Source organism: Aulonocara sp. 'chitande type north' Nkhata Bay, linkage group LG3, assembly GCF_057382095.1.
Source record: "Aulonocara sp. 'chitande type north' Nkhata Bay isolate Kocher_YH1m ecotype deep benthic linkage group LG3, A_spYH_male_GT1.1, whole genome shotgun sequence".
Taxonomy (NCBI): Eukaryota; Metazoa; Chordata; class Actinopteri; order Cichliformes; family Cichlidae; genus Aulonocara; species Aulonocara sp. 'chitande type north' Nkhata Bay.
The window spans coordinates 4074473-4084495 of NC_141346.1; the positions used below are offsets into that span (position 1 = coordinate 4074473).

Sequence of the window (10023 nt, forward strand, 5' to 3'; positions counted from 1 at the left end):
ACATCTTCTTTGCTTCAGCATTAATGGTCATGTCTGATAACCTGCAGTACAAACATGAGCTGCAACTGTGAATGTGCAGAAAGAGGAAAGCGTGTTTTCAGTGTGAGCGGTGAGTGAGGTGTACTCACAGCTCTAAATAAATGTGCACTGAGACCGGGAATAAATGCACAATAAAGAAAAGTTAACCTATGTAAAACAGCTGCGCACGAGTCAGCCCTACATCATTAATTAGCTTAATGAGTCTCCTTTGTGGGTACACAATAAATTCAGGTATAAGGACCAGTTTAAACTACAGCATGGATCTGTATGTAATTACAACCACACACACATCACAGTTATAAAACTACAACAGCCTATCCCACCTTTCCATGACCTTGATGATCTCATCGAGGTCATGGAAAGCTGGTTTGGAGGATTACTGTCATGGCTACTGAACGGACCCACGCGCAGACAGTTCTTTCAAGGAAACAAAAAGGGGATTTATTTACAATAGGGATCACCTTAGTGCAAAATATATGTACTGTGAGTTGGGAGGGGGTCCAGGGCTCCAGGGAGAGAAGGAGGGGGGGGGGGAATCCACACACACGCTTCCTCTTCCACTCAGTCACCGCCACCGCTCCTCCGCACACACGCACTCCTCTTCAGCCGCACTCGCTCCAACACTCCACACACTGCCCCACTTGGACAGGTCCGGTGATTCGGTCCAGAATCTACAGACAGAAGGTCAAAGGTTAGTTCCACAACATAAAACACGTGTAAGCGATTCTTCTTTGAATATGCCGCGAGCACGAACTCAGGTGGTTCGACGTTCCAGCGGTGAGCTGCTCTGTGCCACTGCCTTAAATAGCAGCTGGGGAAATCAGCCAGATCAGCCGCAGGTGGACACCATCCACAGGGGTGCGTGGGCCAAGAGTGAGAGCCCGTAATGAGCTCCACCCAGGCAGAGAGGAGGAGGAGAGACAAAAAACTAAAACTAACAACAACAAAACCTGTAGCCAGCGTGGGCCAACCAGAGAGACACGGGGACCGTGACAATTACAAAGGAACAGCTTTCATTGATGATGAATGCTCAAACTACAGTGTTCAGAGATGGACGCCACCTCAACCTGCTCTGATGTTTTTATGGAGCTCATATAAACAAGCTTTCTTCATTACACGTGTTTGAAGCTTAAAGAAGAACATTAAGGGTCAGATTCACTGCAGCACGAAGACTTCTTTACACATGGAGACCTTGGAGGTTTATTACAGAGGCTCAGAGTCAGCGACAGCCGTGAACAGGAGCAAACACATCTCAGGAGTTTGATAGACACTCCTGAGATTTATAGTTAACCTCACATGTGTTAATGTCATGAAAGAGTCACTTAAAAACATCCAGCTGTGAATGTTTCACACCACCTTAGGGGTTCTTAGGGAGCTTCTTCTCTCTGAAGCTTCAGAGCTGCTCTGAGGAGTTTGCAGCTTTGAGCAGAGGAGACAAACCGGAGACAGTCTCAGCTCAGAGACCACGACTCTACCTGCAATGAATCATACTGATTAATCTCTGTCTCTCTTCCACAGCATGTCTTTATCCTGTCTTCCCTCTCTCGCCCCAACCGGTTGTTGTGATTTGGCGCTATATAAATAAAATTGAACTGAACGGAAGTGACCACGCTGAACCACATGACCACAGCGGTTAATACAGAAAACACCAGCTTTTAAAAGAAATGTGTGGTATCAGTCTGACATCCGCCCAGTTTCACTTCCAGTGTCAGAGTAAATGTGTGCTGTCGGACGGGGAACGAAAGCTGAGATCAGCAATCTTTAAGACCCAAAGAGCCACGTGGACCTGGTTTCCACGCAACGACAAAGACAAATACTTTCTGACATCTAACATGAAGATAACACTTTGTTATTTACCTTTATGCTTTGTGTTTTTTTGCTTATGAAATCCATGAAGTGCTACAGAGAAAATTACATTTTATTTATGTAATTAAAGGAAAGCTGAACTAAAAACTGCTGTGAGCCACCCTTATATCGCCTTTGGGCTTTTGGAGCCTTGACCTGACTTTTAAAAAAAAATATTGGGAAAAAAGCTCTATGCTGCTGAAAAAAAAATAGACTTTTGCAAAATTCTGCCTAAATATGTATTTACCTGGTTAATGTGTGTGGCGGGGCGTGGTCTGCAGCGCTGCAGGGGAGGTGGACGCACCTGAGCGGCACCTGCAATCACGCCTCGCCGCCTTAACGTCTCTGCTGTTGTGTCGGTCTGTGAGCTTTAACACCGGCTGTGTGCGTACAGCAACCGTGTGTGAAAAGTGGTCAATAAAGAGATGCTGAAAAGCGCGTTCATGCAAACATCGTCGGGTCTGCCGTGATATGTTTACAACGGGACTTCTGCTCCTGAACCTCTGCGCACAGCGTCTGTACGAAGGCACGTTCATCTTTACGCAGGACTGTAAGCTGTCGTCTGTGAGGCGTGAGCGCTGTTTGTTTGAACACAGTTCACGGTGGAGCTGCTGACGTAATGTGGATCCGAAGATCCATAACTGGCCTACCTGGGGTTGAAAGTCTCGATAAATGCAGGCGCTTCGGCGGCTACACCGGCTTCCGCGAGTGTGACGCTTATTTTGAGCGATGAAAAGTTAATAGAATAAAATTTTATTTTTATATTTCAAAATCACAATAATCTTCCAATTTAGAACTGCAAGTGAAAAAGGAGCTAACATAAACATATATACACACAAACACTTCAGCTAAATACTTCTCATTTATTTTCCCAAACCACGCGGAGCCGCACTGAGGACTAAAGAGCCGCAGGTTGCCGACCAGGCTTAGACGATTTCTCAACAGATTGTGACAGAGCGCTTCTAGTTTGTGTCACTCATCTTCCCATCATGCACTGCTTCTCAATGACCTCTGTGATGTGTTTACTGACCTCTGTTTACTTCTCTCTCTCTGTGTCTAAGGATGTAGACGCCACTGTGGTCAGACTGAGGTCTGTGGTTGTCAGTGGCTCTTCTTTCATCTCAGTGGGGCCTCGATGTTGACTTCACAGATTCTCCCTCTGTGTTCTCTCTCGTCTGTAAAACCAAACATATCAGACACTCGTCTCCTGTGACTGTGGGTTCACACACAGGGCCACTTTATTAGGTACACAAGCACAGAGCGGCTGCCGTGCATCGGAACAGGTGTGCCTAATAAAGTGGCCATGAGTGTGTGCAGTGACACGTCTCTGTGACAATAAATGATCAGACGGCTCCCCCTGCTGGAGACACTTGAGATGGAGACGTCGCGCAGAGGTATTCTCGATGGCCACTTTATTAGGTACACCGTGCCGGCACCCTGGTCCCTTGCTTGTTAATGACACGGACTCATCACAGTCCTGGAAACATCCTCAGAGGTTTGGGTCCATGCTAATGTGATGTCATCACACACAGGCTATGATGTCACTCTACCAAAGATGCTCTGCTGCACTGAGATCTGTGACTGTGGAGGCGTCTGTGTGCAGTGAACTCATCGTTATGCCTGATCTGAGCTTTGTTTTCCTGCTGGACACATCACAGGATGGTACACTGAGGTCATTATGGGATGGACACGGTCAGCAGCGCCGTGCAGGAGTTCATGCAGCGTTAGCTGTTAGCCAGCAGTCTTCAGTCAGTGTGAGCTCAACATCCACACCCACAGCATATTCTGAATCCACAGGTAACCTGACACACCTGTCTTCAGACTGTCTGAACATGAACTCCACACCTTGGTTGGAACGACTGGTTATCTGAGCCACTGCTTCCTCCACACTTTGAGGTGTTGTGAGGAGTGAACCAAAGTGATTAACTGTGTAAAGAATAACAAATGTCCATACATCAGACAGAGACAGATGATGGACTTTATTTCTTTTCTCTTCAGCAGCATTTTACAGAAACATTTTGTTCTTTTTCGTCGTACACTTCGTTAGCTACATGTATGTTAAAGTGTTAGTTGTCTTATATTTCGTGCAGTTTTACAGACACAGCCAACACTAAAGCCTCACACATGTAGGAGCTCTGAGACCGTGCAGACATGAGGTCCAAACATCAACTAAACAGCACCCAGGTCACAGCTGAGACCTGAACAGCAAGGCATTATGGGTAAGTAAAATATAAATGTGTAAGTAAAAAATGAGTGTTGTTTGTGCTAATGTGGTAACAAATCAAACAGCTGCTGCTGCATGAGTGCGCCGAGCTACAGCCACTGCAGGGTTCAGCTGTATGAACAGAAAACCTCCTCACAGAACGTGGAGGAACTCAGCATCGTCCCCTCTTCATCCCCTTCAGCCCATTACTGGTGTTTTCCCTCTGACTCACAGACCAGTCAGATCCATGATCAGAGCCCAGTCAGATTAAGCTGGTTGCTGGTCCATCAGAGGAGCCATTTCAAAAGCCTTGTTGTCCTCGGCTGGATCCTGGACCTGATCTGTCCCTGCAGAGGAAACACAAGAAGTCACAAACAAACACTCGGAGCTAAACTAACACTTTGATGTTTTAATTGCTACATGCTGACCTTTGACCCTGAAGCATTGCAGACTAAAACGGTGTACTGAAATCTTTGGCTTCTATAAGCTGTGTGTGCCTGACTTAGTGAAACTAGGTAGCATCATTGTGACGTCGTAGGGCATGAAAACAAAAGGTGTGTTGCACAGCTCTCTCCATGTCCTTTCTTATGACTTGAAATGCTTTTTTAAAGTTAACTGACAAACAGACAGAACTGATGTAAAGATAGGACAGTACGACACATTCACACCGATTACAACTCACCTTTGACTGTGAGCCACACCCTCTTGTATCTCCAGGCCTCCTTGCTGTTGACCTCACAGGCGTATCTCCCAGCATCCTTCACTGTGGGCTGTCTCAGGGTCAGACCGAGGTCTCCGGTGGTCAGCAGGTCAGTGTTCATCTCAGTGCGACCTCTGTAATGGTCGTCCTGTTTGTCGGGCCGGTCAGAGCCGTTCTCATACACACAGACCTTCATGTATTCGGGTTCATGGCGTTTCCACTCCACATCGCTGTCCCCGGGCAGGTTTTCTGTGGTTTTGAAGGGCAGCAGGACAGACTCCGCCCCCTCCACCACCTCCACCTGGCACTCTGAGAGGAGAACAGCACAACATGAGCTGTACGAAGACACGGCATTTATGTTTGTCAATTAATTTTAATTTATGCAGCATTTGAAACACGTGTTCATCACGAAGCCACAGAAGCATCACATCAGCAGCAACACCACTAAGTCACCAGCTTCATCTCGATGCTGGTCCCAGTCAGTCATTTGAAGACGAGGGCCTGAAGATGTGTGATCAGTGAAACGCAGTTACACTGTTACTAAGAAGCCATGTTTGCAGTTCATCTACACACTCATTGAAGAGGTCTGTCCAACACCAGGTTTGCTACAAGCTTTATCGTTCTTCTTCACACAAACGCACTGAACTGTTCTATAAACAGGGTTGATTTTATAACTTCATAAAGATTTGGACATCAGCAGAAACGCAGCACCAACATGCTGAAAAGGAAGTGTGATTACGTCTTTCACTCTAAACAATGAAGAATCCTGACGAATGGAAATGATACTGTTATCCAGTTGTTTTTAAATCTATCTGATTAGAGTCCTGGTGCCTCACTTGGCCTTTATATAACTCACCGTCATTATTTATGTACTGATTTGTTTCTAATTGCTTTCACAGTGAACACTACACATGTTTAAGATTCAGAGTAGAGTGCAGTCCTGCTTTGTACCACATGAAGGCTGGAGCGTCCAGTATCAGCTGTTCCTGCTTTCCTCTCATATCAGTAGCAGACTCTTGTTTCCATCGCTGATAGAACTCATCAGACAAATGACAGAAAGCAGCATCGTGTTCCTCAAAGACTCACTGCTGTTCCTCTGAGAACACGACAACGCTCCCCTGAACTCACATCTGTTCAGCAGCTGTTCAAGCCTGCACCGTAACATCCCATCAAAGTCCACTGCTGCTCATATTTCTAACAGAGAGCAAACAGGAAGACCTAATGAAGTCTGACAGGAACTACAAAGATGGCCTCTGTGTTTGTCAGTATAACAGAGCTGCTGCACAGCAGGTGTGTGACAGACAAAGACACGCACTGTGACAAAATAGCTGTCAATAACAATATCCAAGCCTCTGTATCTGCAGCACTGACCTTTGATTTTCAGCTCCACCTGTTTCTCCAGCAGTTCTTTCCCCTCCCTGCTGTAGACGGTGCAGGTGTAGGTGTCCCTGTCGGTGTTTGTGGGGTGTTTCAGGGTCACGCTGAGGTCTCCGGTCCTCAGCGGCTCTTTCTTCATCTCTGTTCGGTTTCTGTAACGTCTGTGCTGTTTTTCAGGCTGCTCAGAGTCTTTCTGACATACGTGCACCTTCCTCTCATTCCTGTCCTTCCACACCACTTTAGCACCATCGGGCTGAACGGTGCTTCTGCAGGTCAGCACGACCGACTCATCACCTGGTTCTGCTGTGACCTGAACGACTGAGAAGAGAACGAAGCAGCACATGAGCTCCACGGACGCCATCAGCAGCACTGAGGAGATTTCCTTTGACTTGTCTTGTGTGAGTGTGTTGCATAAAAACGACACTAAGATCTGATCTTGAACCTACATACATAATACAAATTTAAACGTACTGTCATGTCCCATCAGGGCCTGGAACTCAGAACACACGTTAGATCATTAACAATCTAAATGCTGTATGTCATCATAAGGTTTTGTAATGAGTGAACGAATGAGTGGGAAACACTGACTGATGTCCGTGGAGCGCTCTGATAACACACATACCTTCTTTGTTCTTTAACCTTTTATATCTAAAGTACATGAAGACCCCAAAGCCGACAGCCAGGAGAACCACAGGAACCAGGACACCCGAGACAACTTTGGGCCAGACTGGAGGAGGAGTGGGACCAGGAGGAGGACGTTCTGTCCACACAAACACAAACAACCTGAAGATCACCCAGCACATTCTCAGAGTATGACTGACCTCTGACCTTTATCGACAGCACTGACCTGCCACCCTCAGTTGCAAATGGGTCTTGCTCTGATCTTGTCCATATCTTCGGGTGGTGCAGGTGTAGGTGCCGGTGTCATTGACTACGGGCTTCCTCAGAGTGAGGCTGAGGTCTCCGGTCTGCAGAGCGTCGGCTCTCATCGACGTTCGGTTGAAGTAAATAACGTTCTGTTTCGTGAGATCGTCCCCGCTCTGCAGACGCAGATGGACTGTCGGGCTGCTGAGGTCCTTGCGGCCCCAAACCACTGCTGTGGCGTCCCGGTAAACGTCCTCTGGTACCTGACAGGGCAGCATGACAGACTCCGCCCCCTCATACACCTCCAGCCCGAGGCATGCTTGAAAACTGAGAGGAGAAACAGGAAACAGGTGAGAGCGGTGATGCTTTTAAGGCCTGTGAGACAGAGAATGACTGCAAACACTTTACTAATGTAAAGATGAGCACCAGTGAGCGATCGAGCTCAGCAGGCAAAACCAAAAGAACCAGAGCAGGAAAAACTGGGAATAACAGTGATCCACCAACCGTCACCCACACTCTGGTTTTAAGCTGGAAAACAGTTATTTCTTCTTTTATTGCACAAGCTCTTAAATACTGTTTATCTCTAATATCAATGACTTCATGTTCACCATGTTCACCAAAGCTGTTTCTAGTCAAGGGTTCGTCTGGCCGGCTGAATAACTACAGCCAAATAAGAAAAACAACCCAGGAACTTACAAAGACCGAGCCTTCATGCTGCTGCTTCTCTGCCTTAAAAAGCACCAGGCGGAGAGAAACCCTGACAGATGTTTGAAACTGACCCACAGACATGGGACTTCAAACAACTCAAGCCAGCTGAAAAGAGTGTAGGAGCTTTGTCTTAGTGCCTTTTTACTCATCAGCCATAAAAGACTGACGGTCCAGTCGTAGGATTCCAAACTGATACCATGGTGCAGCTTCATCTTGGATCAGTTTGAATATCAGGGACCATCACTGACCATCCCAAGGTCAGAGGTCACCTTAGGATTTTCCCATTTGTACGATAGATGCATCTACTGGGAAGCTGAGGGGTGCCAGTACTTTACATACAGCAGATTATAAAGGGTAACACATGTAACAGCAGACTGCAGTATTAACCACACATTATACCTTTACGACAGCCCAGTGCAGCAGAGGGGCTTTAATAGGCTGCTGGGTCCCGTTCCCTCTCCTGGGAAGAACTGGCTGTCCTGAGCCGGCTGTGAGCACACCAGGACTCTGGACTCAAAACTAACAAACTGAGGAATTTAGGAAGCGAATACAAAGTAAGAAGTACTGTGGCTAGGATCAGAGAGCACACAGCACAGAAGGAAGACACCACAACAAGGTAACGTAACACACTGGACCAGGGACTTTCAAAATAAAACAGGAAACACAGCTCAGAGACAGAGACCGGGACTTCAGGCATATAAACCTGACACTGGACAAGGCGAACAACCACAGAGACGAAGCGCAGAGCGAGAGGGGACACATGGGGACAGAGAGTGGACGGACCTCCACAGGAGACGCTGAGGACAAAGAGACAGGAAACATCGAGACACTGGAATGACCTAAACAGCACAAAGGTGGAGCTCCAGTCATCATGAATCCAGGACAAACCTCACAACACAAAGTCACAACAAAGTGTACTTTAAATAGTCTGACGCTGATAACAACCTCAGAGCTGGTATCATCACGAGCAGGGACGTGTTTCTCAGCTTTTACAGCAGAAACATCTGTTATCACCTGACGTCACGCCCTGCTTTACCCACACATGCCACAAACACGAACAACCTGTCTCACCGGGACTTGTAAGCGTCATCACAGCCTCACGTCACTAATGAAGCCACAGCAACCGTTTGTAAAACCTTTATTAGAAACAGCCAAACCGCACAAGCTGCTAGCATTGCTAACTCCATGCTACATTCATCCATCAATGAAGCCTCCCCACATGAAGGGCTCCTCCTCCGTCAGGGATGTCTCGTGGGCTCAGAGACGTGTCTGTGTTTCGGGTTTTCGCGTGTGTCACGGGGAGCTGACTGTATCCGCGGCATGAAGGCCGCACAGGGAGCTGCGGACGGCACAAATCACTGCACCGCGGTCTGTAACCCGTCTGTACCCACTGTGTGTGTGTCAGGAGGCTCCTGCACAGACAGACACGACAGGCCAGTCTGTGGGCGGCTGTGTGTGCTGCCGTGGGCCGGTTAGCTAGAGCGTTTTCCTGTCGGCTTTCTCACCTTTGAACTTTTTAGTTACGCCGGTCTTCGCGCGTGCGCACAAAGAGGATAAGAGTGGGTTTCTTACCGTGGGGCTTCTTTATCCTCCATGAAGACTCCCGCAAACACAGAAAAGCACAGCAAAACACCGACAGCTCTCATAGCGGTGCTTCGTCACGCCACGCCCACTGTGACGTGTTTACTTTCGGTTTCAGGGGAGTTCCCGGGGGATCACGCGTGTGGTGGAATGTGCCTGGGGCAGGAGTTCCAGGTATGCGGGGTGGAGGAAAGGTGGGGCTGATTTAGACTGTAGAGGACTTCTGTGGTGGATTCGTTTTCATAAAGTGGAAACAAAATAAAAGATAGAATCACACTGAAGCAGCTCACACGTAACAAAACACACCTCAAAGATCACGAGTGGTAATATTGTGTCAGATATGAGGGAGTAGAAGCAGGAAGTACCAGAGCATGGTAACATTACATGTAATCCCTCAGAGTCAGTGGACTGAGTTATCCTGTGCGTGGGTTAGTGACTAAAATCCCTCAAATAACGGAGCTTCAGGAGAAACAAAGAAGAAGAGGAGCAGAGTGAAGGATGAAGGTCGTCCATCAGATCCAGTGTGTCCTCAGCTTCCTGTTCAGAGACAAACATCACTGATGTCAGCTCTTAGCTGTTCACCTCTGACCTTTATTAATACCTCACAACAATGTCAATGCACAACACCTGGATCAGCTGACTGCTCTGAAACAGACCTGCAGAAACAGAAGGTCAGAGTGGTCACAGCCAGGCTGGTCCTGGATCA

The 10023-nt window shown here is 47.5% G+C and overlaps 1 protein-coding gene across 4 annotated transcripts; it reads right to left on the minus strand.

Annotated features, from left to right (window-relative positions):
- Positions 1–3846: 3846 nt before the first annotated feature.
- Positions 3847–9439, minus strand: LOC147333579 (uncharacterized). Of its 4 annotated transcripts, none has more exons than XM_086286381.1 (6): positions 9309–9439; positions 7012–7355; positions 6787–6924; positions 6159–6482; positions 4770–5096; positions 3847–4434 (listed from the first exon to the last, which is right to left on the minus strand). In XM_086286381.1, exons 1-6 carry the CDS (start codon positions 9380–9382, stop codon positions 4355–4357), a joined length of 1287 nt encoding a protein of 428 aa, XP_086142507.1. In that variant the 5' UTR covers positions 9383–9439; the 3' UTR covers positions 3847–4354. The 4 variants fall into 4 exon arrangements, with proteins under 4 accessions (XP_086142507.1, XP_086142511.1, XP_086142508.1 ...); XM_086286385.1 differs by lacking the exon at positions 9309–9439 and adding an exon at positions 8808–9206; XM_086286382.1 differs by lacking the exon at positions 9309–9439 and adding an exon at positions 8682–8799.
- Between the last annotated feature and the right edge of the window lie 584 nt (positions 9440–10023).

Coding starts and splice junctions, on each gene's coding strand:
- LOC147333579 (XM_086286381.1), bottom strand. CDS start 9,382: ATGAGAGCTGTCGGTGTTTTGCTGTGCTTTTCTGTGTTTGCGGGAGTC. Junction 6,483..6,786: donor AAGGTTAAAGAACAAAGAAG/GTATGTGTGTTA, acceptor TTCTCTTCTCAG/TCGTTCAGGTCACAGCAGAA. Junction 5,097..6,158: donor GGTGGAGCTGAAAATCAAAG/GTCAGTGCTGCA, acceptor TTCTCCTCTCAG/AGTGCCAGGTGGAGGTGGTG.